Source organism: Pararge aegeria, chromosome 6 (assembly GCF_905163445.1).
Source record: "Pararge aegeria chromosome 6, ilParAegt1.1, whole genome shotgun sequence".
NCBI lineage: Eukaryota > Metazoa > Arthropoda > Insecta > Lepidoptera > Nymphalidae > Pararge > Pararge aegeria.
The window spans coordinates 2,241,167-2,264,418 of record NC_053185.1 but is presented as its reverse complement, the minus strand read 5'-3'; the positions used below and the strand labels follow the sequence as shown (position 1 = coordinate 2,264,418).

Genomic DNA, 23,252 nt, shown 5'->3' with positions numbered 1-23,252 from the left:
AAATTACAGCTACGCCTTTCTATTGTGTAACTATTTTTTTAAATGTTAATAACTGACTGACCAAGCAGATGGCTCACCTGATTGTAAGTGGAAAACCATCGCCTATAAACAGAGCAACAGTTCACACTGTAATTGCACCGCAAACCACGCCCTTAAGACTTGAACACAGCTATGCGACAATGCTGTTTAGCGGCAGAAATAAACATGGCGATAGTACTTCCCCGGGTCACACTTACAACGGATGGTTCAGACCAACCAAGTACTGAGACAGACCCAGGAAAAGAAAAAAAAAGTACTCCCCCCCAGTTCTGTCCCAAAAAGCTCTACTAGTACTTTACTTTTCAGACAGTTGTTAGCCTGTCACCATGGAAAATTTTAAGTATAACCTCACGCGTGAGTGTATTACCTCGGCTATCTCATGTGCTTTCTTAGTTAGCATACCATCGAATCACTTGGAATTGTCATCTAACCTATGGAATAGTTTTAGTGAAACCTATAAACATATGTCAAGTCATTTAGACCTAAAATTAGTACTTTCTTATGAATTCTATAATTCTATCAATTCCCAAGTTTATTAATGGACATGCAACGCAAACCACCAAAAAACCTGAGAAACTAATTGTGAATTATTCATAAATAAGTATTATATATTGTAAAACGTTAATAGCCGTGGTGGGTCGGAAAAGGATAAATTACTAAATGTAAGAGAAAATGTGACTGCAATAATTTGAACATTCGAAGCAAAAATAAACTTGCAGTGCAATATACTAGACTATATAAAATAAGTAATTCATTTAAAGGAAATTGCATACAATTTTACAATAAATTACCAGTTGAAATATTGAAAATGTCTCTGAAGAAGTTCAAAGTTTGTATTAAACGTAAGCTTATAGAAAAGTCTTATTATAGTTTTAAGGACTACGTCAACGATAAAAATGCTTGGGTGTAAATTATTGCTCTAACCAGGTCGCTTCTTTAATAGTTTTTAAAGGACAATGTAAGAACGTGATAACAAAAAATAATAACAACCGGCCAAGTTTGTTGTGGGCTTCTTCTTAGACCAGGGCGCGTTAGGAACCCTCGTAGCTTTAGTTTTAAGTTGACGAATTTATTAATCGCCATCAACACACTCCTATGTCAAATTTTACATGTAATGTACGCATCAAAAGTGCCATCTATGTGTCTATTTGAATAAAGAAATATTTGACTTTGACTTTGATGATGATGATTGTAAAATAGATGTATTTTTGCAGATTGATGAAATAGTCATCGAAATGAGCGACGATCCTTTCGAAGTGAAGCTAAGAGACAACTACGAGCTTTTAGAAGACGAATATAAAGAGAGCGAGAAACGACGAATTATGCTGGATGCTAAGGTAAATACCTCATCCATTTCACCCGCTCTATTATGTATAATAGAATTTACTTACACTGTAAGTTAATTTTTTGGTACAAACTCGAGGACCAAATTAATATGAATTACGATGAGTTTTCGGATCTTTTACCCGTCTTACAACACGCAAAAGTTATGTTACCGCGTTTAAGTTTGCGTTTTATTTATCACATCCAGCTATAGTGGTCTACTTGTCTTTTGAATTTCCCGAAGATTGATTCTTATAGGTTTCAGGTCCCTGGGTTTTGGGTATAAAATAAAAAAATGGGTCGATAGTGATATTATAACATATAATATTATATAGAGCCCCCAGCGGCTCCCAGCGACTCGCCTGATGTCATCTGTCCACCTCGTTGGGGGCTACCCACGCTGCGTTTACCCATACCAACACCTTAAGACTCCAACGTGCATCGGTTCTCCGAGCTATGTGCCCTGCCCATTGCCACTTCAACTTCGCGACTCGCTGATCTCCTCTGTTCTGATTAGCATAGCTCTCTCCATCGCCGCTGAGTGACTGAGCCTTCTGTTTCGCATTGTCTATATATTGTTTAAATTTAAATTTGGAATCGCTACGTCGCCAGGTGCAGGAGCTGTGCAAGCCGCACTTGTTCCTGCCGGCGGGCAAGGTGGAGGAGCTGTACGCGGCGTTGCGGCAGAAGGACGTGCAGATCTACGTGCAGCGATGCCGCGCCGCGCCGCCGCCGCGCACGCGCCTCGTGGCGTGCTGCGTGTCGGCGCTGCGCGTGGTGGCGCTGGCCGACCCCAGCCTGCACGGCGCCGCCCGCGCCGCCGCCCGCCTGCGCGACATCGACTGCGACACGTACGTAGTCACTGTACTCATTTAGACGAACTCATCGAGACGAGAAACTTGACGAACTCATCAAGACGAGAAACTTGAGGAACTCATCGAGACGAGAAACTTGACGAACTCATCAAGACGAGAAACTTCACGAACTCATCGAGACGAGAAACTTGAGGAACTCATCGAGACGAGAAACTTAACGAGAAACTTGACGAACTCATCAAGACGAGAAACTTCACGAATTCATCGAGACGAGAAACTTGACGAACTCATCGAGACGAGAAACTTGAGGAACTCATCGAGACGAGAAACTTGACGAACTCATCAAGACGAGAAACTTCACGAACTCATCGAGACGAGAAACTTGAGGAACTCATCGAGACGAGAAACTTAACGAGAAACTTGACGAACTCATCAAGACGAGAAACTTCACGAATTCATCGAGACGAGAAACTTGACGAACTCATCGAGACGAGAAACTTGAGGAACTCATCGAGACGAGAAACTTGACGAACTCATCGAGACGAGAAACTACCCGAAACACATTATGAAAGAAGTATTATTGACGGCCGATTGTCGCAGTTTGCAGCGACCCTGCTTTCTGAGTCCACAACTGGAAAATGTTTGTGTGATGAGCATGAATGTTTTTCAGTGTCTCGATGTTTATATGTTTAAAAGCGCAGAAGGGCCTTCTTCTAAACTAATTTCTGAACTCATTGTAAATTAACAACTCTTCTTTTAAAATAGCAACACAAGTCAGTACAAACACAAAATTATTATATTCCTCTGTATGTATGTATTATATCAGAATAATAATTATTCCAATCTATATTACTAATTATCAGTATTTCAATAAAGACTATCATAAAGTAATTTGGTTAAGTTAACCAACAGCGATTCGTTGCAAAAACGGCGCGCTGGTTCTACCCGCCTCTCGAGAAAACCAAGATGGCGATCCTTTCCCCCGCTACCATAACCGCGACGCTCCGCTAGAGTGACTTTGACAGGCCGTATTTACTTTAAACTTTGACGCGCCGTCATGTATATTCTAAGTATTTATGTATATTATTCATGAAAATATTCATCAGTAGTACCCATATCACAAGCTACGCTTACTTTGGGGCTAGATGGCGATGTGTGCGTTGTCATAATATATATAATATTATTTTCTTATTATTTTTGACGTGAAACATCTATAGGCGGAGGGGTAAACCGGATATATGATTGGGATTTTGTATTTCGTATTTGATAATAAAAATGAATATTAATTTGGTAATATACAGTCATTATTAAGCGACATAAAGAAATGAGAGGTTATAAATAAAAAAAAAAAAGTTGCAGTTAGCTACTTTTTTCTTTTAAGTTCATGTCCTTTTTTCAACTAATTTGAGGTTATGAAACGGATAACTACAATCCAAGAGTGATTCGAAAGATTCATTGTCTAATTTTAATAAAAATTACATTTATATTAATATATAAATGTAATTTTTATTCCAAATTCAAACTTGCTGCGGATGTCGTACGAGGCGACTAAGGCATATAACGGAGAGTAGGCAGCAACGTCCTCTGTGCTACAACTGCGATAACCACCCCGCCTGCCCAGCGGGGCTCCAATTGGGACAGGCTTTTAGACCAGCGGTGGACTGTAATAGGTTCTTGAAGGTGATCTCGAACTCATAGATGAATTGTCCGTGTAGCCCGTGGCCGGAGGACGGCATCGAGTTCACGACGCTGTGGTGCCGCTCGGTAAGCGTGAGCTGCGCGCTGTGGCAACTGCGCCTGCGCGACTTCCCGCAGCCGCTCCTCAGCATGAGCGAGCTGAGGCTGTGGGGCACGCTGATGGCTGCTGAGGAACAGCCCCCTGCGAGAGGTAAATCACTGCTCTAGGGTACATCCATCTATCTTCTTTTAAATTAAATAGACAGGACAAGGCAGACGCGGGTATGAAGAGAATGTTATTACGAATTGCCCATCTCGCATTATTATTTATTTATTAAACTCTTTATTAGTACAGCACTATGAAGTTAGGAAAAAAAAAACAATAGAAATACAGAGACAGAAGTAGAATACAAAAGGCGGCCTTATCGCTTAGTAACGCATTGGAACACTTTCGGAGCTATGAGTTGAATTTGCTTCGCTCACATTACACTTTGATTGCAAATGAAATAAATACACTATCACAATACACACATCGACATCTAGCCCCAAAGTAAGCGTAGCTTGTGCTATGCGTACTAATCATCTTAGTGTGAATATTTTTATAATTAGTATACATGAATACTTTTAATATACAGAAAAACATCCAGACCCTGAAAAACATTAATGTTTATCACACAAACATTTTCCAGCTGTGGGAATCTAACCCACGGCCTTGGACTCAGAAAGCAGGGTCGCTGCCCACTGCTACAATCGGCCGTCAAATTCACAGGCCTCACTGTCCCAACGCTATCTGTACGATATCGGCATTTACCCTATTCTTTAACTCTTTACATAAAGTTTCTTCTTGTTGAATCACTCTCTAACCTCTGCGACTTTCTGTATTTTGTTTTCCACTACAAGTTAGCCCTTGACTGCAATCCCACTTAGGTAAGTGATGATGCTGTCTAAGATTTTAGCGGGCTGACCTGTTAAGGAGTATGGTAGTCCCCAAATCGGTTTTTACGCGACATCGCACCGAAACACTCAATCGCTTAGCGGCACGTATTTGTCGGTAGGGTGGTAACTAGCCACGGCCAAAGCTCCCAGCATTATTAAATCCCATATATTGCAGCGGTTCGAACCGTCACGATCGAGCAGGGAGAGCCGTGGGGCCAGTTCGAGTTGGAGCGTAGCATGATGCCGCTCAAGTGGTACTACGACTTGTGCTGCGAGATGACGGAGTACAGCTACGCGTTCGGCCCTTGTTGGGAGCCTGTGATTGCGCATTGCAATTTGGGTATGTTACTTATTTTTCATTGAAAGATGCTTATTTTGTTTTTCTATGAAAGCTTATTGTGAATCCAGTGTTTATAGTTTATCAACCGATGGATGTCCACTATATATGGAAATAAAATAGACTACAAAACGTTGACCTTGATAACGGAATGATAACTTAACCACTTGTCCTCTGCTTTCGACCAAGTATCTCGTCCATAATTAGATCCATTTGCCCCCCTAGCGTGTTGGGATAAAGTTAGGCAGACTACAAAACGTTGACCTTGTACACATTTTAGGAATGATAACTTATCCACTTGTCCTCAGCTTTCGACCAAGTATCTCGTCCATCGTTAGATCCATCTGCCCCCCTAGCGTGGTGGGACAAAGTAAGGCTCTTGTTCCACGGGCGACTAACAGTGAATTGCTCGAAGTTCACATGCCTACTGCACGTTTCCCTGGACCCCTACAACACAACAGAGGAAATGGAAGTCACGTGGAGTGACCTCGTCCTTGATTGGACTAATGGTAAGTATCAAGGTCAATAAAGATTACTTAATTCTGTGATGTATTTGTTATTCACCTCCGGTATATATCCAACAGCGAACGTTATACTCTTTATACAGCTCTAGTCGTTATGGCGTTTTGACTAATAGAATTCCACGCATGCAATGCGTGTTTCTATGTTATGTACGTTTCTAGTTATTAAAATATCACTTGCTTCAACGGTGAAGGAAAACAGCTTGAGGAAACCTGCATGCCTGAGATATCTCCATAACGTTCTCAAGGGCGTGTGAAGTCTACCAATCCACACTTGGCCAAGGATGTTTGTAAACTAAGCTCATTACCAAAAGTTCAGGGTTACTTTTGCGATCGGAGTTAAACAATTATTTCTAGAGTTCCCTAAATAAAGTTCTTGATCGATTAACAATAAAAAGGGTTTTTTTTTGTTTCGCACCCAGTTATCCTCTGACATGGTGTCAGAGACCTTCTTTATGCGACTTTTGCACTGAATAAGTGCCTGCTCACGATTGTCGTGATATGGTTATTCTACATTGCTCTTTTTTTTTGCTTTTGCTTTGTCAAATGTTATATTTATATGTTTATAATTTAAAATGATTAATTAAATTTCAAATAAGTATCAATTATAAATTAACAAAAAATAAAATAATTACATTTCATTAAAGTAATTGGTTAATAATTGTTTTTTTTTTATTTATTTTTTATATTAACTGTTTTAATAGGTGATTAAGTATATTTTTTGTATTAACTGTTATAATAGGGGGTTAAAAAAAGGGTTATAAACTTAATATACTTGCATACGTGTAACAGGCAAACTCGGTTTCCTGGGCGAGCTGAAGGTATTTGTACGCACCGCGAGCAAATATGACGATTGTCGCGTGCTACGCGTACCTATGTTGCGTTTGGCTGTGAAGTTAGGCTGGCAGTGCGTGGGTGACCCACGCGATCACCACGCAGTCGCGCCTTGTGCGCCGACACGCCTTCCAGAGTATTCCAGCAACCAGGTGACTTATACACGCTACACGCATATGTTTCTACACACCCTATGCTACTCTCCATCCTTTTAACTAACTCTATGCCAAAAATCATATTAATTGATTGTTTAGTTTAGGCGCAACGGAAGGACCAACAAATAAAAATTTTCGCTTTTATAAGATTTCTTAAGTTGTATTATTTAGATTACAGAACCGTATTTTTTTTCTTCTTTCAAATAATAATAATAATAATAAATCTCTTATTTGCGAAAAAAGACAACACCTAGGAATCAACGTATAGAGTACACGCTACACCAAAAACATATCAATGAGAACATAAACAAAAAAAAAGAAATGTTCTTAAAATTAGAAAACTTAATAAAATTAAGTAAAATAAAAACAAACAAATATAATGTTGGCTGTGACATAATACTATGAAACCTTAACATATCTGTGGTGTTGCTTCTCTTTCTTTTAATATTAAAAGGTGTTTTCTTTAATAATTTGATAATGAAGTTAAGTTAAGCAGTATGAACGAGTTAACAATGTTTTGATTCTAGTTAAAGAATTAATTATTTACAAATTAACACATTTTTATTTTTAGGAGCACGACTCGTACAGGGCGTTCCGTTCGCAAGGTCTGGATTTACATTTGAGTATGGACACCAAACCTATAGACGGAGATGGTCCGGTTCTTCTTTTGTACGGAAGCACACTAAGGTATATAAAATACTTTGTTAATAAACAAAAAGTTAATATCTTGGTTTTAGTATTTAACTGTACTAAATTTCCATAGTGTGTAAATTCAAAATTCATTTATTGCAAGTAGGCCTAATATAAGCAATTTTGAAACGTCAAGTTTGTCTATCAACGGTTCGGAGGGCAGATTCTACCTAGAAAAAGCTGACAAGAATCTCAACTGAATTAAGCTTATGTGTCCATCATTCAGATATGTAAATTAATGAATTAAAATAAAACAGAAGCGAATATATTATTCGTGGAATTATAGCTATTCTATGTTTAAATTAGCTGCACAACTTCTTTCCTTTTACAGGCATGATAAACATACTAAATATTGCCCGTTCTGGTAATTTTTAACGAAGCCTAAAGGTTTGTGTGCTTAAAGAATAATTAAAATGCACTTGGAATACTTTGACAGGTGGTTTGAAAGTCTAAAGCTGATCCTATCAGGCACGACGCGACCAACGCGTCGCGGTCGTGTCTTCAGGAACCTGCGTCCGCGGAAACCGCAGCTGTCGCGACACTATCGTAACGTCGCAGTGTCCCTTACTCTCCACAACTTGCAGGTAAGTTAACTTACTTTTATTGTTGCACTTTTATTTGTAAATTACTGTTTTTTTCATGACAGAGTGTCACAGACAGCTGTGACGACTATCTAGAATCTCAAGCCTCAACCCGAATAAAAGGAAACCGAATAAATAAAGTGTTTAAGCAACTAATGAATTTCTACGCAGTATTTTGTTTATGTTGGAGCTACTCAGTGCGTACTAAAGCAAATTTTAGCCAATTTAAGATTTTGATCCAAATATTTAAATTCGCCCAAAAATGTTTTGTTTTAAATTTTGAATGACAAACAAAAACACTTAACATGAAATGGTTGACATGATTTTTAAACACTCGTGAAGTTATGTATTTATATATTATGTTTTTAATTCATTCATTCTCGATTCAAAGAAGTACTTTAAACTGTTTCTTACAGTCTCTACTAGGGTCTAATTTCAATTTTGATTACAGAGGTTATATCAGCCTGTTTCGCTTGATTTCCTCTTTTCTGTACTTTATAGTGGTGTTATCATTCATTCAATTGTTCATTCGCACAGGTATTTTACTGGTCCTCGTCGTCAATGCAACGCGGAATCGAAATGCTAGGCGTGCGTGTGACCTGCGGATCGCGTCACTGCCTGTCGCTCGTGCAAGGCTCCGACTCGCTAATCCGGCGCGCTCGCGCAGTGTGGGCCACGCTTTACATGAACTGCGATCTCAACGACGCCGAGATCTGGTTGAAGACGCCTGCGCAACGGGATTCTTATGAAGACAAGTATAGTGATGAGGTAGGGTTTTAATCAGATTTTTAATTAGGCGTAACGTTATATTGGTGTTGTAGTTTAGATATATTACTTGATGATCTATTTATAAGATGTTACATGTACGACGCATTTTACAGAGGATTTATGAAAAAAAAAAATGTGTGTACATGCGTTAGAAGTTATATTCTTTGGTGTAGGAACAAGATAAAAAACTTTTTCAAAATTTTTATCTTTCGCCTTATTCTATGTTTGTAGAAAAAACGACACTAACTATAGAAAAAGGAATTTAATATATTGAAAGTTTTATTTAAACGCATTACCTAGTTATCTCATTATCGGAGATGTCTCTTAAAAAGTTCAAAGTGTGTATTAAACGTCAGCTTATAGAAAAGTCCTATTAAGTATACTAAGTTTGTTGTGGGTTTCTTCTTAGACCAGGACGCGTTTGAAACCCTCGTAGCTTTAGTTTTAAACTAACGAATATGGTAAAAAATCCTTTCATTTTAAAATTACACGACAAGTATGAGTCTACTTTGTAATTTAATTGACCGCTAAACCAAGACAGATATGGATTTTCGTGCAACTTCTGCCAACCGCTGCTCGATTTAACTCTGAAAAGTATGTCAAAATAATGCTTAAATTTCCAAGCCTGCTTAAGAAAAAGATACTTCGAGTACTTAACGTGACTTAAACTCCATTTTAACTATAATTTTTATTAGTGTTTTTACCTACACTTGGAGGAATTATCAATTTTATAAATTTAAAATACATATAAAAAATTTCGGAACCGACGCAGTTTGAGGTTGCAGGTTTTTTTTTTAAATTTATTTATCAAATAAAAAAATTACATTAAAATGGTTAGTATAAAAGCACCGAAAAAACCGCAGAGGTTTGTTCTCGGTGCCTATCTGCAACGATTACCTTAGGTGTTAATTAAAAGAATAAAACCAGCTGTGGGAAAAACATACTGCTATATTGTAGAACGGAACTAAGTAAGCCTGTAAGTTTTAATTTTTAATAGTAGTAAGTACCAAAATAAAAGAATATAAACTATACGAGCTACAAAAGAGTCAGCCACATAACTTCGCTAAAAAGTATTCTTTGAGTTTACGGTTAATGTTTTTAATATTTACATTTTGGATCAACGTTGAAGGTAGTTCGTTCAGGAATCGCGGAACCAAAAAGGCGGTTAAAATCCTGTCGGTTCCGAAAATTTTTATATGCGTTTTAACATTTGTAGAACTCCATGCTGAACCCTCCGGCGATGGAGAAGTGTTACTGCCTGTCGGTGCGCCGCGTGTCGTACGGGCGCGAGGCGGGCGGCGCGGGCGCGGCGCCGGCGCCCACGCACCGCCTGGCCGTACACGACCTTCGCGGGGCGTGGACCAAACTCAACCGGGACTTGGCGTTCGCGCTCATCGACACCTACATCAAAACACAGGTAACTCATATTAATAAAGTTAATAAAGAGACACTACTGAGTTTCCTGCCGGCTCTTCTCGGTAGAATCTGCTTTCCGAACCGGTAGAGTCACTACAAACATACATACTCGACGTTTCAAAAGTGCTTATAAAGTAGGTAAATTTGAATTTGAATTTTGAATTTGAATTTGAACTGAGCTTGGCTTGGATTGACGGCCGATTGGCGTAGTTTGCAGCGACCCTACTTCCTGAGCCTAAGGCCGTGGGTTCGATTCCCACTACTACTAAAAACGCATATAACTTAGAAAATTTAGAAGTGCGTGCGTGAATTTGAAATCAGGCCCCTCGAAAATGAGATCGAAGTACTAAACTCCACTCTACTGGGCAGTGGACTTCGATTCCACGTTTTTAATTTGAGTCGTTTCGTCGGCAAATAAAATATTCCGGTAGAATGCTGCATAGAACCCGATTATTTTTCAAATTCATTTATTGCTTAGCAAAGAACACTATATCATTCAGTATCCAATAAGAATTTCAAAATTCTTTGCTTGACAATTTTTTTTATTGATTAGGGGTAATGTAGTAAAATTAATATATAACAAGTTACCCCTTAAGGACTTAGACTTGTAGCGGATCAAAAAAAATTGGTTCTTGCATACGTTTTCTGTAATCTCTTTTAATTATGTCTTTAAATTTATAGCAACTTAAGAAGAATTTGTCGACGAAAGCCTTAAAAGAGGAAGAGAAGCCAACAACATCTCCAAAGCATCAACGGGAATCTGATGTAGTTTCACCACCTCCAGCGCCGTCGCAGGTGACTTTTTTTTTTTATTAATCTAACGAACCGTTACATTTTTTCCACTTAGTCTCCGTTCTCAGAGTGACAACAAGCTCGAAGTGCCAATCAGTCGTACGCACTGTTACAATCATTTACCACCAATTCAGTAAAATTGGGGAATGATCTTCCACGTGACATTCGTTACCCTAAATCACATAATACTTTTAAGTGAACACCGATAAGTGTACGGTGAGTTTTTTCCCAAGTATGATTATTGTATTCCACATTTACATTCTTTACCGTTAACATTATGTATTAGTTTATTTTACAGCAGTTAAATATGTATTAGTTTCTTCTATTTATTTTATTAATGTACTGTTTTTGTAATTATTAATATGTATGTATATTTTTAGAGCTTTGAGCACCGCTATAATTCATGTTTGAGTCAATTCTTATGAGGAAATCACTGCAAGTGATACACACATTTAAATTACTTGTATCTTTATTATTTTTTATCTATTTCTGTTTTGTTCTTGTGTGTAATAAAGTATATTGTTTTGATTATTTCTTTTTTGTATCAAAGATGCAGAGCTAGAACGCAAATTTTAAGTTGTGAAACGCATACAAATACGCTCACCTCTCATAACTTAGGAGGTTTCCTACATCTAGGAAATGGTAGTTTGGAGAACTTGAATGTTTTTCAATGTCTGTATTATAATTATTTATGTTTATTATTTATACAAATATTCATCAGTCATCTTAGTGGCAAGCAATCGAGCAAGCAAGCAAGCAAGCAAGCAAGCAAGCAAACAGAGATAGATGCACAACACGCACACACACACACACACATACATGTACATACATACGTACATACATTCGACAATCATAGCTGATAATGCTTGCACGGTTGCAGGGCTGCAGCGGCGGCAACAGTAGCGGGGGCGGGGCGCACATGCTGGCGGCGCTCGTGGCGGAGGCGGGCGAGGCGGGCGGCGACGCGCCCGTGGTGTTCAGCGACGAGCTCGCCGGCGCGGAGGCCGACGCGCCGCCCGCGCACCCTTCGCACTCCCACTTGCGCCACGTGCTGGACGACGACAACTCGCACACCGCATGTCTTAGTACGTACATTCACTTACTTATATTATAACTTGATGCGGTGATAGCCCAGTGGGTAGGACTTCGACTTCACTTTCGGGGGGGAGAGTTCGAATCCTGCCACCTCTAACTGTTCTAAGTTTTTAGCAATTAAAATACCACTTCACAACAGTGAAGGAAAATTGTGAAATTTAATAACTTAAAAATACGCGTACAGACTTATTCAACGCGGGTACCAACGCCGGCGCAGCTAGTTATAATCAACTGGTGAATAACACAAATCTGGTTGGAAAGTAGCCTATATACTAATTCAAGGCATAGAGATAGGTTAATATAAACTAATTTGTCTATGGTTCTTGTCACCATATTTTTCATTTGTCAAGTGTCAGTTAACGAGTCCCCTAAACTTTACGATCCGCCTAATCGGCCTCGTAGCTTTAGATGACGCCTTACGTCACTAGTCATAACATAGTTCGTGAAACGTTTTTTTTTGTCTAGGAATCACCTAAATCACTGGGCATACGAGATTAAAGCTATTCCTAGATTTGGTAAAAATGGGCCGGGATTAGTTGCATAATGGTCGCAAAGGAGTGTGATGTCTATTAATCGGCACGGTAACGAGTTGATGATGAGCTATAACGTCTAATAGTAAGGGGAATGTGTGTGTTATTCGACAGTCGAACTGGTGAACTCGCAAGTGGTGCTCAAGGGGTGTGAAACGCGCGGCTACGTGATACTGTGTGCGGCGCGTGCGGAAGTGCGGCAAAGGGTGCGGCGCGCGCCCGCAGCTACGGCGTGGAGCGGTGCGTTGTCCGCTATGCAGTACTACGCCACCGTCAGTGCGGCGGACCGCGACCAGCTGGACGGTGAGACCTCATTGAAGTAAATATACTACGACAATACACACACCCAGTGGCGTGCATAGAGGGTATGCACAGGGTATGCAGATGATATAAAATGAAGAAAATCACCACCACTCGTACTGGAGATTTTCTTCATGTTATCACATCACATGGAAGAAATCGCTATGAAGCGATAAGGCCGCTAAATTGTATACGTTGAAACTTCTCTTTTATTTTCTATGTACTTTTTGTGGTGTGCTATAAAAGTATATTCATTCATTCATGTGTCGGATTATGGCCTTAACACTTTCCCATGGGTTTTTATGATGATGATGGTTTTGATATTATTTCCACCCGTGAGAAGAGTTAATAAAGATGTGGAAGAAGATAGAGTTTTGTCCCTTCCCCGGGAGAAAAATATCTCCTGCCTATGCTACTGTACTGCAACTTCAGCTATTTCGTTCCGCAGAAAACATCCAGTGGGTGTCAGTGGAAGAGATTGAGGAGCGTTGGCAGGGAGCAGAGATTAGCACACTGCCAGACGTGCCACGGCTGGTTGGCAGCGGCCATTCCGCTGGCGGGGTTATTGGACGCACTGTGGGTCCGTCGGCTGACGCGGGCTTGGCTCAAGTAAGTTCACAACAACTGAGCTATGGGTATAGCAGGTACACACGGTTCGATTTAAGTTGACCAACATGTTACTCAAAGAATCATATAAAAGAATATACCACGACAATACACATCGCCATCTAGTCCAAAAGTAAGCGTAGCTTGTGTTATGGGAACTAAGATAACTGATGAATAATTTTATGAATAATATACATAAAAACTTATAATATACAGATAAACACCTAGATACTAAAAAATAATTAAGTGCATAATAAAACATTTTCCAGTTGTGGGATCCGAATCCACGGCCTTTTGACTCAGAAAGCATGATCACTGAACACTGCGCAAGTCAGCCGTCCAAAAAAAAAAACTTGTAAACCATTTTTTTTTTGCGTGCAAAAAAGAGTTAAAAAAATTACACGTTCTGACGTTTTAATTAAAATTTATTCAACATTGTTAGAAAAGCGCGTAAAGCTGTGATAGCCTAGTGGTTCGGACATCGGCATCACTTTCGGGCGGCCGAGTTCGAATCCCAGCACACACCTCTTAAGTTTTCCTCCGTTTCAAGCAATTGAAATATCACTTGCTTCAACGGTGAAGGAAAAAGTCGTGAGGAAACCTGCATGCCTGAGAGTTCTCCATAATGTTCTCGAAGGCGTGTGAAGTCCACCAATCTGTACTAGATATGATGATGAATGAACTTTAGTACCGTGATTCTCAAATATAAATGTTGTTGTCCGCCAGCTGCAACGCATAGTGTCGCGTTGTGCGTGCGAGTTCTACTACGTGTCGCACGAGGAGAACGAGACGAGCGGCGGCGGCGCGGGCGGGTGGGGCGCGGCGCCAGAGCCCTACGACTCCTTCACTCTCATGCATCACGACCTGGACGTCTGCACCAACTCCCTGCAGGTAACACCAACATAAGTTCATCCCGTGCGGTTAAAGGAAGAGTTTATAAAAGACTTCTAGCCCGCTTCCCCATTTTATAAAGAGATTCTGGCACCTTCCCATCTCTGCATCCATCTGGCATCTTTTTCGTGGTTAAGTTGAAATACTTAGATTTTTTTTAATACAGAAGCCTTTACTTAACTTCTTTTACATTTAAAGTATTCTTTATTAACATTTTCTTTACGTTAAAATTTTTTTTTGGTTGTTTAAAATTTCTTAACGACTGATACTGTTATTTTACTCCGAGTGTGAGTAAAACATTAAAAAAAAAGAAAACAATTTAATTTATGATGAAACTCGACAACTATTACTATGCATCACAAAATGCAAATTAAAAATGCTAATTGCAACTTTGTGTTTCGAAATAGAATCGGAAGAGTGATTACGTATCTCACAACAGGCTTGAGATAGGGGTAAATCTCGCGACCCTTGACATCAAACGTCAGTTTTACATATAAAAAATACAAAAGTGACGTTTGACGGTTTACGCCTTAATGCGACATTACGCGGAGTGAAGGTGACTAGTAAACTGACACTTGACAGATAGAAAAGACATAAATTCGTTTTTTTTTTAATAACCTTTAATTCATACGAAAAATGAAAAACATGATAATACAAACACGAAATACCACACCTTGTGGCAAGAACCATAGACAAGTTAGGGTACATGAGCTAGCTAGTGAAAATAGATTGAAGAAAGGTAAATTTATCCTTAGGACTCTTCTTTGATAAGGTGTTACTTAGGAGCTGTGAGTAACACCTAAAACGGGCGGTCACCCTGCGGGTTATGTTCGATCATTTCTTAAAAATAGTTCAACGGTTACATACCACGATAATATGATGTACCCGTTGAACTAAGTTTAAGAAATGTGTTGAAATCTGTTATTCACGAGTGGTGTAATGGTTTGCCAGTACGCAATGCTGCTCGACGTCGTCAACAACGTGGTGCTGCACGTGGAGCCGGAGCGGCGCCGCACGCTGGAGCGACGCGCGCGCATGCGCTTCCAGCTGCAACTGCACCGCGACACCGACCCCCGCCACCTCATACACAAGCTGCAGACGCAGGTTGGCTCCTACTAGCAGGAGTTATATTCTGAGACTTTATTAAAGCCACTATGATGATGATGATGACGTAGAGGGGCTACGTCATCATCATCATCATATCAACCCATTACTGGCCCACTACAGGACACGGGTGTCCTTCCACAAAGTCAAAGTAAAAAAATATCTTTATTAAAGTAGGGCGGCCCATTGGTGGCACTTTTGATGCGTATATAACATGAGAAGTACACGGTAGTGCGATGATTGCGATAACCATATTCGTAAACATAAAACTACGAGGAAAGGGAGCTACGAGGGTTCCAAACTGGTCTGAGAAGAAGCCCACAACAAACTTAGCCGGGTGGTTCTTTTTTGGTTACCACCATCACACATTGTCATTTAAAATTATTAGAAGAGCAACCTGGTTAGAGCAATAATTCCACCAAAGCTTTTTTATCGATTACGTAGTACTTTATAAATACACTGTAAGAGGTTTAGGCCGTAGTCCACCTTTCAAGAATAATAATTTTCCAAAGGGCTGAAATACAGAGAAGGCATAATGCTAACTAAAACTTTAAAGAATATTTTTATTTTTAACAACAAAACTACTAAGTGCAATAGGTTGATAATTTTCAATAAGAATGGTTTTCTATTCGGATTTTCGTATGAGTATAAAAACCACGAGAAAACCAGTGAACGATTTTTTACTGTGAAATATATCCTCTGCAAACCAGTGAGCGTCCTATGAAATAAGTCACCCCTAGACCGCGTCCTATAAATAAATCCGGGACTGGCTCATAGCGCATGCGAACGCACAGTGCGAGTTCCCCCAATCGGATTTTCCATACTAATGCGAACACTATCTGTCCCACACAGAGCATTTTATCTTTACCCAACGGCAGCGTAAGCTTATTAATAATAAATTATCAAATTTTACTAAGATATTAATTTTTGGGTGTGAATAATTGCTCTGACCAGGTTGCTTCTTAAATATTTTCTAATGACAATGTGAGATGGTGATAACGAAAAAAAACACCCGGCTAAGTTTGTTGTGGGCTTCTTCTTAGATCAGGGCGCGTTTGGAACCCTTGTAGCTTTAGTTTTAAGTTTACAATTGTAGTTATCGCCATCACTTCTCACTGCTATTTGATTATATACACATTTTGTATATAATCAACGCATCAAAAGTGCCATTTATGTGCCTATTTGAATAAAGAAATATTTGACTTTGACTTTGAATAAAATTTGGAACTTAGATTTAAGGGACCTCTTTTTACCTGGAAAAAATAGACCTGAGTACCAAGTTTGACATTTTCTAACTACGAATGATATGGTATCGAGAAGAAAGAAGCGCCATCTATTTACAATATTGCGTAAACGTACTGTCACAAGATGGCGCTCATTCGAAAACATATAAATGGAGTTAACTTTAATGCGGTCAAATAAATTAAATAATAAATTTTGAATTTTCATGGCATGGCATGATTTATCAAAAAAAAAGACTGAAGCAAATGCGACTGAAATTCGAGGGTTGTAGCAAGTTTAAAAACAGCCATTCTAATAACTTATACATAGATGCGCAACTACCCTAGGGTGCGGTTTGGCAGTGCCCCGAGGCCCCAACTGCAGGGGCCAGCCATTTACGACATTCCAAAAAATTGTATATCCTAGTTAGCTTTTGATTGCAATCTAACTTGCTGTTAAGTGATGATGCAATCTAAGATGGTAACGGGCTAACCTTAATATCCTAGAGTTAAATAAAGAATTTTAATTTTGGCAAATGGCACCTGACTAATAAATCAAGAATGGCATGGAATTGATATTTAAGTAATTTTTCACTGTTAAAGTATTTCATCATCGTCAGCATCAGCCTATTAAACATCAGGCCAACTTCTGGGCATAGGCCAGACTAGTCTCTGAGGCACGTGGACACCGTATATTTCCTAATTGCAGGCTGCTATGAATATATAAATCTAATAAAGGTATTTGCTATTCATTTTATATAGTCCCAATTAGATTTTTGCTCTGGGGCACTTGATTACATAGTTACATCAATGCTTAAAAACATGTTGCAAATGCAAGTAACCACAAAATTGCTGCAGTCTAACATTGCATTCGGAACCGTAGAATTGGTTCCGCGAAACTGTTTATTAAAAATAAAAAAAAATACGACGAAGTTATTACTGGGCTTTTATATTCAATAAATCAATTTGATTTATTTTACTCACAATTATAAATAATTAGTTGTAGTTATACTCTAAAAAGCGAATAAGAATTTAAAATTATGAGTAAGATAGTTAAGTCAGTTAAAAGTCTTACTGTAATTATATTCAATTAATGAAACTATTTAGTTGTATAAAAAATATATAAAAAAAATAAAAGTGAAAAAAAAAAAAAAGTAAACTCCACGGCGGGGAATCGAACCCCGGTCTCCCGCGTGACAGGCGGGGATACTTACCACTATACTACCGAGGATGTGATCAATGTAGTGAAATAGCGGTGTTGTATCATTTGCCGTGAACCAACTTATTGGATTGATGCCATGTACATATTTGCTATCATCAATATTCATGACATCATTTGAAATACTAAATACATTCCGGAGTCCTTACTCGCATTTATCCTGACACCTCAGGACAGGGGGCGTTTACCTCAGAACATCGTTTATTCATTTATTCGTGACTTTTCTTAACAATGAGAATGTCAGCCCCATCTTTCCCTTTACAAAAATTGATACTTCCTTTCTCTTATCTTAACTTAAAATCTAATAGCATTCTGGCTACCTCTGAATAAGGTGCCGCCAGGATACTTTGCCAAATCCCCACATCATGAAGATTTATTTTAAATTTACATATTGATTGGTCCCTCATTGGAGAACATAGTTACTAAATCAAACTCACTTATTTTTTTTTATTTATAGGTTATTTTACGATATTGTCGCATATTAATTATTATATGTATATCCAATTGATTTATACATTTTTATTGACTTCTACATGATCGTGCTAGTTTGCATCCAATAAATGAAATCTCTCTCTCTCTCTATGGTCGTTCCTTCATCACTGAAGATCGTGGTCCTGGTGAGATTCAATGAAATAAAATCTTATAATCCAACAACCTAATTTAAAAAAAAATCAAAAAGTTAAATAATATAAAAATAAAAAACAAAAAAGTTATCTCCACGGCGGGGAATCGAACCCCGGTCTCCCGCGTGACAGGCGGGGATACTTACCACTATATTACCGAGGATGTGATTATTTAAGCGAAATAGCCGTCTGGTATCATTTGCCGTGAACCAACTTATTGGATTGATGCCATCTGTTTGCTATTATCAATATTCATGACATCATTTGAATTATTTAATGCGTTAATGTATGCATGTATTTCTAAATATAGCGACAAGCTTGTTTAATACATATCTAAAAATATAGGTTACAAATGATTAGCAAAAATCGACATATTATTGAAATATTGATAGGAATGGCGTAAGGAATTCTTCAAAATAACTCTTAATATATAGTTGTATAGTACTGCTTTAGTCATGTACACTAACATGTTTGTGGTACATATCCTACAAACATGTTGTTATTGTCTTTTGGGTGCCAAGTATGAGATTTTCTACGGACGTTTACTCGGTTTACTTCGTTTACTCGAATTTTCTACCGACGATCGATATTCGTTAATCGATCTATTGACAAATCAGCTTCCCAGAATTATTACTAGATGGCGCTACGTCGATACCATATAAATAAATCATAGTTAACTTTAACGCGATTGGATCGCGTTAAAGTTAAAGTCGGAAAGAATTCTCACATTATTCTTAGCCCTCTGGTATTATACTGCGCTTGATTGACTCTCACTGTAAGGAAGGTTAAGGCTGTAGGTGAAGGTTAAGGTTCTTCCAGGCGTGCCTAGTTTGAATAGGTAGAGTTCCCGCCGACCGTACGCCGCCGAGTACACGCCTTTGAGAGTATTATGGTGAAATCTAAGGCATACGGTTAACCCGTATGCCTTAGATTTCACCTTCCACCACCCACACTTCAAGATGAAACCCCCACCACATTTCAAGATGAAATGTAGATTATGAATGGCATATAATTCTAAGTTCAAATCCTGTCAGTTCCAAAAATGTTTATATGCATTTTAAATTTATAAAATTATTCATGATGGTTTCCTACATCGATAAAGCAAGTGATCTCAAAGCAAATAACTCCCGAGAAGAGCTAGATATTAACTCGACTGTGAGATGGTGATAGCAAAAAAAATACCTGGCTAAGTATGTTTTAGGCTCTTTTTAGACCAGGGCGCGTTTGGAGCCCTCCTAGCTTTAGTTTTGAGTTAACGAATGCAGTTATCACCATCACCTAACATTAGTGTTAACATGTTAAATGTTTGAACGCTTCATAAGTGCCTGTAATAAGGTCTACATGAATAAAACATTTTTGAAATTCAAAGAAAGTTAGAGGTGCTTGCCGGGGATCGAACACGGCCCACCCGAAAGCGAGACCGAACTCTGACCCACTAGCTATCACCGCTTTATTTACTTTACTAATGAGGCGTGATAATTGTAATTATAAATGGCATGTGTTTAGTTAATTAATCGTTATGTTTCTGCAGGTCAGAGAATCTCTAACGCGACTTCGGCGTTTAGAAAAAGAGTATTACCTCAAGAATCGATCAATTAACGGTAACGACCCCGTTGCGTTGGCTGAACTAAAGTCTCTTGATAATCAGGTAACTAACTAATTACTTAATTTAAATTATACAAAAGCTTTTAATTAGATAATTAAGGAAAACTCACTGTTATCCTATACCAAATTAGTTAAGAATAAAAACTGTAAGTTAATTTTTATGTAGGTTATTAAACATAATCACATTTTTTTTTGTAAATACATGATTTTTATATATTGAACTCCCCGGACAACTACAGAGCACGGGTCTCCTACCACAATGAGAAAGGGTTAAGGCCTTAGTCCACCACGCTGGCCCAATGCGGATTGGTGGACTCCACACACCTTTGAGAACATTATATAGATCTCTCAGGCATGCAGGTTTCCTCATGATGTTTTCCATCACCGCTGAAGCAAGTGATATTTTAATTACTTAAAACGATTAGAAAGGTTAGAGGTGCGTGCTAGGATTCGAACTCTGCCCCGGAAAGTGAAGTCGAGCTCCTACCCAATGCGCTATCACCACTTCAGGTTTTAACAAATGAACTGACAAACAAAAGGCTGAGTATGTTGCGGGCTACTTTGCTAAAGAAATATCACGTTTTGTTTATAAATTATCTATTATCAACATCTCTTCAAAACATTCGTTTCAATGGTTTTTTCATTAATTTAATGAAGGTTTAACGAATTGTGACATCCTGTCGAAACTTTGATAAAAAATTCTTGTAATGCAAACTTTGGATGGTCCGTTAAGCTGCGTTAAGACGCAATAGAAATCACATTTTTCATTAACGTATGCGAGAACACGACGGTCAAGTGGCCGCACGAAGTTTTCGAGTCGTCAATCTGTCTCAGTAATACCTGGAGTTCTTTGTTTCGTAGGTGAATGAATGCAAAGAAGCGGCGTGGTCTCTAGGCGAGGAACTAGACGCCATGGTCCGAGCGTGGCGCGAAGTGAGATGCGTGGCCGCCGCCCCCGCGCCCCGCGCACATTACGCCCCCCCGCACCGGTACAACGAGATCTGCTTCAAGTCTGCTCGGTGGAGACTGACTGATGCGGACGGACAACTGGGCATCGCTGATCTGCTACTCACAAACTTCTTGTGAGTACTGATTGCCTGGTGCTTTGGGTCACTGAGCGAACTCGAATATTTACGCGAATTATGCCCGTTTTCACTAAACCTAGGCATCGCTTAAATACTACCTATTGATTGAGGCGATGTCTATAGAAAATATAAAGCGTGTAAAAAATGTGTGAGCCGTCACGAGGCGCCTGGCAGATGTTAAACATCGAAATTTATATGCATAAAAGAACAGATGACGACAGGAATCAGATATGGTATGATGAAAAAATAAAGCATCACAAATTTGTTCCATACAATAATGATTTTACATAAATATGCATTTTTATTAAATAAAAATTTATTTGAAATCACGACAACTCAACTACGGATAGTGCATATATTCCATCATATAGCGCGAGCGTGGCGATACGTTGCCACGGCTTGTATCGCCACGCCAACAATCAGGTTTACCCTCGCCTATAGATGTTTCACAACAAAAACGTTCCACCAACACTTAGGTGACCAATTATTGGTGAACTGTTGATGTTTAGATAGAGAAGTTACGTATTTAAGCATTGTTGTTGGCCGTTAGTGAAAACCGGCATTATTTACTCAATAAGAGGTAAGGACAATATGCCATGATTCCTCGAAGCCTCACTCCTGTGATGTTCTGTTTGCCTGTTAGTATTTATATTTGAGCGAACTAAGTTTTGTTCCCTCTAGGCATGACGACCTTATTGGCGCAATGGTATTATCAGTCGGAGGTCCTAAGTTCCGCGGTAAATCGTACATTTTAAAATTGTGTTTGAAATCCTTACACTGGTGACACTGTTGCGATCAGACAGCGAATATTAAAAAAAAACTGAGTAGTTACTTCTTGTAACTTCCGCTACCTTAATACCTTGTATGAGTTGTTAATAACAAAGCGTGTAAAGTATTACAAGGGGTGGAAAACTCAATGTGTTTGACCTGTTGTCATAAGGTACACCAAAACCTCTCGTTCGGATGACTCTGTGGAGCATCAGCTGGAAGTGGGATATGTGCGAGTCACCAACTTGCTGCCAAATGAACCTTTCCCCGAGGTGAGTTACAGACGCCATTGAGCAATATATTTTCATTACTTCCTATACCTAAAAAAAACGGCGGATTATTTCAATTTCTACTGTGGGATGGTGAGATTTGTTTCTCTGGTGGTTTGTACTTGTATTTTTAGGATAAAGTAAATGTACAGAGACTGTGTCGTGTTGGAGCAAAAATGAGAACAGCAAATTTAAGACAAAGAGAATTTAGAATGACAACATATGTTCCATATATTATAACAGATTAAAAAATACAGATTTTTAATGAATTTTAAAGAAGCAAGCTACCTATGTATTGACGCAGTTTCGTGGCGGGAAATTTAAACAATGCGTTAGCAGGGGATTTAAGTAATGTTGGCAGAATTGAAGGAAATACAGCAATCGGATTAATAGTAGACCGAAGATTTTAGTTTATTTATTTATGCATAAAATGTTAATGATTATTTTATCAGTCCTATGTTTTACTTCGAACCAGTTGAAATACAAAACTTGTTTTTATCACCTTGGAATTATTTTAAATATTTACATAACATATGTTAGGTATGGATAGATAGGGTTATATCACTTAAGTATATGTTATTACCGTAACTGTAATTATTTTTAAGCGGCTTTATTACTTTCAGGGTATATTCATGAATTATATATTTTTGAACTCACAGAAATGGGATGATTTTATTATGTTTACTATAAAAATACGGTCCTTATTTTTATCCGTTTGTAAACTCTTTAAAAGAACGCTATTTTCAAACTATTTTCGTTGTCCTTTTTGCATTCAGTATTTTTTTTCACTTAAAAAAAGCTTGTTAACTTCTATGGCATATATTGTGTTTTTGTTATTTCCGATGTCAGGTACTTGCGCCACAAGCCGCGTCGGGCCGGGCGCCAGTGGCTCGCCGCGCGGCGTTGCGCGTGTTTTGCCGCGACCGCCCGCCTGTCGGTGGAATCTCTGTCAAGGAACACTTCGAGGTCAACATTGTTCCCATTCGGATAGGTACGTTTTTCTAACTTTTGTTGTATGTTTATTCTCTATACTCTGTTACTTTATCTATTATT

The 23,252-nt window shown here is 38.7% G+C and overlaps 1 protein-coding gene and 2 non-coding genes across 3 annotated transcripts in view; 1 reads left to right on the top strand and 2 right to left on the bottom strand.

Annotated features, from left to right (window-relative positions):
- Positions 1–23,252, top strand: part of LOC120624349 (protein KIAA0100) — a 42,229-nt gene that overhangs the window by 12,967 nt on the left and 6,010 nt on the right. The window contains exons 15-34 of the mRNA XM_039890828.1: positions 1,254–1,376; positions 1,975–2,213; positions 3,893–4,065; positions 4,966–5,130; positions 5,436–5,636; positions 6,441–6,634; positions 7,209–7,324; positions 7,764–7,911; positions 8,446–8,676; positions 9,893–10,093; positions 10,774–10,887; positions 11,765–11,969; positions 12,624–12,812; positions 13,258–13,418; positions 14,142–14,306; positions 15,258–15,410; positions 20,004–20,120; positions 20,939–21,159; positions 22,103–22,202; positions 23,049–23,190. Of these exons, the coding sequence (XP_039746762.1) occupies positions 1,254–1,376; positions 1,975–2,213; positions 3,893–4,065; positions 4,966–5,130; positions 5,436–5,636; positions 6,441–6,634; positions 7,209–7,324; positions 7,764–7,911; positions 8,446–8,676; positions 9,893–10,093; positions 10,774–10,887; positions 11,765–11,969; positions 12,624–12,812; positions 13,258–13,418; positions 14,142–14,306; positions 15,258–15,410; positions 20,004–20,120; positions 20,939–21,159; positions 22,103–22,202; positions 23,049–23,190 (3,358 nt within the window). The remainder of the gene's footprint in view (positions 1–1,253; positions 1,377–1,974; positions 2,214–3,892; positions 4,066–4,965; positions 5,131–5,435; positions 5,637–6,440; positions 6,635–7,208; positions 7,325–7,763; positions 7,912–8,445; positions 8,677–9,892; positions 10,094–10,773; positions 10,888–11,764; positions 11,970–12,623; positions 12,813–13,257; positions 13,419–14,141; positions 14,307–15,257; positions 15,411–20,003; positions 20,121–20,938; positions 21,160–22,102; positions 22,203–23,048; positions 23,191–23,252) is intronic.
- Positions 17,790–17,861, bottom strand: Trnad-guc. Its single transcript has one exon. It is a non-coding gene; the product is annotated as a tRNA-Asp (tRNA).
- On the bottom strand, positions 18,564–18,635 carry Trnad-guc. Its single transcript has one exon. It is a non-coding gene; the product is annotated as a tRNA-Asp (tRNA).